Raw genomic sequence first — 6,005 nt, 5'->3', positions numbered from 1 at the left:
TGAATGTTCTGAGTCGGATAATGACTTTTCCCTTGTTTGTTCCTCAGTTGCCTCTCGGGGAAAGTTTTGGGGGCGTGGTCGTCGTAAAAGATGATTTGGAATGCTTTTGTATTGTTCGTATTGCTGTTTATCTTTTGGAAGGCTAGGCTTTATTGCGATTTGGTGCTACGCGTGGATGAGGGCGATGATGTGGTCGGGGCTCACATCCCGGTCGTTAAGCTGGTGGCAACCGTTTATTTCTGGATGGTCCGTGCGGGACGGCTTGGACATTTGAAGCCTGGACTGTTTACTGAGCCCACTCTTTGCTTATAATTCGCATTGTTGTTTGGTCGCTTTTATTTTGCTAGGTGTGTGTTGTATTTTATAATTTCCTGTTGGCATTTTAATGAATTTTATTTAAAAAAAATGTTATATTGTATTGATTCGATCGTGCTCCGAGATTGTTGGTGTAGTTGGCTTGCTCCTACCTCTCCATGACACTCTCACGATTAAATTATTATTTAGTCATTAAACCATTCATTAGCTATCACAAATATATGATGCATCCAAATTCTATAAATAAGTATCAGGTCAGGTCAGGTCAGGTCAGGTCAACTCGAATTTGAGGCAGATTGGATCAGAAAAAATGATATTCTAGTACTATCATGTGTTAATTCAATTAATTGCAATCAGATGCACATCTAAATTGTATAACAAAGTATTGATTAGTGTGCTTCTACCTTCCTTTTTTTTTTTTTTTTTTTTTAAAAAAAACTCAGGGGGGCCCCGCGGTATTTTGCATCCCCACACGAGTTTTAAAAACAGGTTAAGCGGTTACAAGGTCCTTAGAAGGAACCTTCAGCTCACTACTGCTCGAAAGAGCTACACGTAAAAAAGTAAAATTAAAACCTATGAGCCGATGGTTCCTTTTCCTACAATTACAAAAATAATTCAAAATTAAACTAGGCCTGTGAGTCAACATAACCCAAAAAAGGAAGCTCATGATGATGTCATTCCGTTCAGTCTTCCTGCAAAAAAACCAATAACAACCAAAATTTGTTAACTTCCAAAATAAACATACCTTGCAGTCTTCCAGCATAGCAAGAAGAAACCACAGCCCCCAACATAAAATGACCAGCAAACTTAGTCTTGCCAAAACCACCATTCAAAGACGTTTAAAGTAAAATTCCCCTCATGCAAGAAACAACAGCAGTTCTACCTTCCTTCTTAGTATTTCTTAGAGATATTCAATGAATATAAGAGGATGTGCTTTCTTAAAAGATTTTCAAGCCCTAATCCATTGTTAAATTTTGGAGGCTTCCACAACATAACCTCATGACATATTATTTCATGTCATCTTAGAATTCTATCTTATTTGTGGTTATTAGACACTCTAGACAACTTAGAAATTTTGTTGGAGAATTTTTAAGATTCCATAGATTCTTAAAAATTAATCTTATTTAGATATTTGAAAGGGCTTTGAGCGTTACATTAATTTTTATACAATTATTATTTTTTCTATATTTTTTAATTGATTGATCATCTAATCACTCCCACAAATATAGATCTAGTTGAAGATGAAGTGCATAAATCTTGATGTCGAATGCCATCCGGAGGCCAACCAGAATGCGCCACATCATCCCTTTGCTCAGTACCATAGCTAGGTATTGCTCGGTACCATGGCTCGGTATTGCTAACGTGACACGTTTTAGTTGGTCTCCGGACAACATTCTGCATCCGGCCTCCACATAGAATGATTTCTCCCTTTATGCAATATATTTTCTATTTATTATTTAGGATTTCATGACACATCATTTTAGGATATAGTAACGTGTTTTACTTTCGTCCCCAACAGCTGTAATGGTTGAAACTTGACCGGATGCTTTGGCCCTTCATAAAAGCTAGCTAGTTTTTTCTTGGTTCGATATTTGTCATGTGTTCTCTTTTGCTATGCAGAATTTTGTCTTTTATTTTGGTCAAAATTTGTTATTTTCACTGATGCTACGAGATTTTTTATCTTTGTGGGCTCTGAGCTATGGTGCGTCAAGTGTTCTTATGTGGCCATTGATCGGAAGCCATATTCAGATATTTTCTCTCAGGAAGCAGTTGAATGGAGCTTGTCATTGCTATCTATTTTGCTGAGCCCATCTGGCTTGTTACCAAGTCTATTTTTTTGCTGAAAAAAATATATGTTGAAATATTTTGATATAGAATGCATTAAGATGGACTTTGAAGCCTATTAATTTTTATTAATATTAATTTTATATGTGATATCATAAATAACGTTAATTTCGATACAAATTAAGAGCTTTGAAGCCTATAATTTGGATCAGAATATTCTAATTATAATATCTCTATGATCAATTTCGAACAAATTTAAAGAACTAAAAAAAATTCATTAATTTTTGCTCCAATCAATGCATTAACATCATAGAAAATTGAACTTGTAATTATATAAAGAGATTTAACTTGATCATGATCCTAATGAGATGTCCATATTGACATTAGAGGGATGTCACACCTAGTAATTTTTTGAAATTATAATTTTGTGTCATGTAGTTTTTTAATGCTCAACATATATTTTTATGCGACATAAAAAGCTTCGGCTTTCGAAAATAAAGAGCAAATGATGTATTTCAAGAAACTTTTTTTGATCAACCACGTAAATTCTTATATAGATTATTTTTGAAATTACATTCAAGATCATTTAAAGTCTCATTCAACAAACTTATTGCAGACTTAATGCCTATGTAAGACAAAACTAAAAACACGAAAAAGGATCCGATCTCAATATAAATGAATACAAATCAAACACTTGAAGAATACATATAGAAATTTCAAGGCATTAATCAAATGACATGGTTTCCAAATATTGCGTGTGACAGGTGAATCTAACAAGCTCAAAATCATTCAATTCGGACTCATTATGCCATTGAAATGCTAAAAGGGATTAATATGGGCTATTCAATGGAGTGTTTTTTTTTTCTGACAAAATTTATCAAAATAATCATATCAAAAAAAGATGTGAATAGTACATTTTTTATAAATATAAAATTAAAATTTTAAACAATATATTATTAATTTCATGTATCACATATTATTTTTAATATAATTAAATTATTATATAATATAAATAAAAAACTTATAAACATGTAGCGACAGAAATATATAGAAAATGCTTATAGAAAAATTTCCAACAAAAAAACTAGCGCAAAAAGTCAAGCTCACGTAAGAAAATCTGAAAATCTTTGGTGGACAGTAGAAATCCCCGCTCCTTCCCGGAAACAGATCTCCCCATTCCACATCCAATTGAACAATGATTTTGGCTACGCGACCGCATCAAAGCCAAACTTCCTCCTTCCTTCCGCCTCTTTTCCTTCCATGACCGAACTCTTATAAAAATATATCTCCTCTCCTCCCTCTCCCATCAACAACCCAGAGCCAAGCTTTTTTCTCAATCTCTCCTCCCAAATCTATCTCATCAAAACATCCAAAACAGAAGGAAAAACAAATGGAGAAGAAGACCACAAGCAATCTCTTGTCTTCAGAACTCATAACTATTCTCATCGTACAGTCCATCATCTCTTTTTTAACAAGATTTCTCAAGCTATCATCAAGATTTCTTTCCCTTAATTGTTATTCCTCAAGAGATCACGTCGATCAAGTAGCACCAAAGAGTCATCTAACAGAAGCGACAAGAGCAGAGCAGGAAATTTTCAAAAGCAGAGAAGCTGCAGAGTTGGTCATGAGGAATATGGGGCTGATCGGAGAAGATGAGCAGCTCAGGGATCTCATGGTGTCAGAAGAAGTTTCTACCATGTTCGAAGACAAGGAGCCGAGCTTTGAGGAAGTGAAAGAGGCTTTTGCTGTGTTTGATGAGAATGGTGATGGGTTTGTGGAAGCAGGGGAGTTGCAGAGGGTTCTTTGCAAGTTAGGGTTTGTGAGAGAAGTTGGATTGGATTTGTGTAAGGAGATGATTTTCCTGCATGATAAGGATGGGGATGGGAGAATAGACTTTGGTGATTTTGTCAAGTTGATGGAGAGCTGCTTCTGCTGATTAGTTGGTGATGGGTTCTCTCTGTTTTAAACTTCTTTTTGGTAAATTTATGTATCATATTTGAAGCGAGATTAGCTATTGAAATACTGCCTAAAGCCAGAAGGAAAGCTGTGATTTACTTTTATCCTCTTTACTTACAATTAAGCAGGAGTTTTTTTTATATATATATAACTGATTTTGTGAATATTTCAAGAAATATGTTTGTAGCAGATTTTTTTAAGATAAAAAGGAGAGAAGATGAAAATATTTGAAAAAAAAAACATTAATATTCACCGTAAAGAAGCTATTATTCACCGGCACGGTATGAATACTTAAATATGGTATTTTGGGTTACAAAAGAACTGAGTGTAGATAAGCTATTTGAGGCTCAATTTGATTACAGCTCGTTTGTGATTATTCAATTAAGTAATTAAATAAATTTGAATATTTTTTAAAAATACTCTATGCTTTAATAAACAAGCTTGAATAATTTTATGTTCTTAAACATCATTGTCTGAAGCTCATCAATATGCTCAATACGAAGTTCGATAAGAAGCTCAGTAAAAGGTCGTTTCAAGTTCGATCCAAAGCTGATAAGAATTCACTCAATGTCTGATATAAATATTGATTAATTCTCATTAAAAAAAATGTTGAACACCCTATTATAAATATTTGATATTCATTATAATTTAGAAATATATTAGTTAATATATCATCAAAAAAATTTATCTTGATCAGGCATGAATCTCAAGGGAAAATCAAGTTGGGAACATTCAAAATTAAATTCAGGATCATATAAACTCCGATTTTAGTAAACTTACAGTCGAACTAAACGTCTCGAAAATATGAATCCAACAACATCAAATTCGACTCAATCCGAGCTCATATTGGTCCAAATCGAAGACCCAAAGCGTATTTGGAATGATCAAACAATAAATTGGATGACCAAACGGTTTCCAAATGTTACATGCTTATAGTCAAATCGAGTAGCTCGACGAGTTAAATCCAACGAGTCCATGATCACTGTATTCTGACATCATTAAGGCATCCAAATGCATAATAAATGGTCCACAATTAAGGGTATCAACATCGATCGTCCATTCACACCACTCCAAACTTATCCTTGATCTCCCTTTTATTTATTGGCCATGTCACTCTTAGAAAATTATAAATAGATCTCTCCTTCTTCGGGGGAGGATGGAGGAAGCATGAAAGCAAGGAAGAGAGAAAAATTAATGCTTTCTTGCCACCAAACTCCTCCTCGACCATCATTAGACCACCGACCGTCATCAAACTATCGCCAGACTTCCACTCGGCCACCGACTGGCATCAGACTTTTGTTCAACCCCCAATTGACGTTGGACTTCCACCCAACTTCCAATTATTGTTAGACTTACTCCCATCCACCAACTGACATCGGACTTCTGTCCGGCCACCAACTAATTCCAAATTTCTTCCTGACCATCGACTAATGTCGGACTTACACCCGGTCACCAACTAACACCATACTTATGCCCAACCATCAACTGAAGCTGAATTTTCATCTAGTTGCAGACTACGGTCCTTCTAACCTCTATTGCTAGACTACAGTTCTTTCTACCTTCATCCCCAGACAACGATCTTTCTGACCACTACCGCTCGCCAGCTATGGTCTTTCTAACCTCCGTAGCTATACAATGGTCTTTCTGACCACTATCTCCTACCTACTACGACCCTTCTGACCTCTGTCGCCAGACTACGGTCCTTCTGACCTTCGTCACTAAGAAATAATTTTTCTCACCTTTGTTACCCGTCGACTACGGTCCTTTCGACCACCGTCATTCGACTATACGAACTTTCCAACCTTCATCGCCTGCTGACTATGATCTTGCCGACCAAATAAACAAGCTAATGCAATCAAGCAGTGCTCTGAAGAACATCCTTATGATGAAACACCGATGAGGTAACTTTAAAGGAAGCTTATATTGGACATGGTTATTACTAGAAGGAC

The 6,005-nt window shown here is 35.5% G+C and overlaps 1 protein-coding gene across 1 annotated transcript; it reads left to right on the top strand.

Moving 5' to 3' along the window:
- The first annotated feature begins 3,160 nt into the window (after positions 1-3,160).
- Positions 3,161-4,198, top strand: LOC110116199 (probable calcium-binding protein CML30). Its single transcript, XM_020849694.2, has one exon. The coding sequence runs from the start codon at positions 3,491-3,493 to the stop codon at positions 4,034-4,036; it is 546 nt and encodes a 181-aa protein (XP_020705353.1). The 5' UTR covers positions 3,161-3,490; the 3' UTR covers positions 4,037-4,198.
- Positions 4,199-6,005: the final 1,807 nt, after the last annotated feature.

This window comes from Dendrobium catenatum, unplaced genomic scaffold, assembly GCF_001605985.2.
Source record: "Dendrobium catenatum unplaced genomic scaffold, ASM160598v2 original_scaffold_4578, whole genome shotgun sequence".
In the NCBI taxonomy this organism is placed as follows: domain Eukaryota; kingdom Viridiplantae; phylum Streptophyta; class Magnoliopsida; order Asparagales; family Orchidaceae; genus Dendrobium; species Dendrobium catenatum.
The sequence above is the reverse complement of the archived record's forward strand: the minus strand, read 5'-3'. Positions and strand labels throughout refer to the sequence as shown.

Bases quoted from the DNA above. Each gene is read 5' to 3' on its own strand.
- LOC110116199 (XM_020849694.2), top strand. From the start codon at position 3,491: ATGGAGAAGAAGACCACAAGCAATCTCTTGTCTTCAGAACTCATAACT.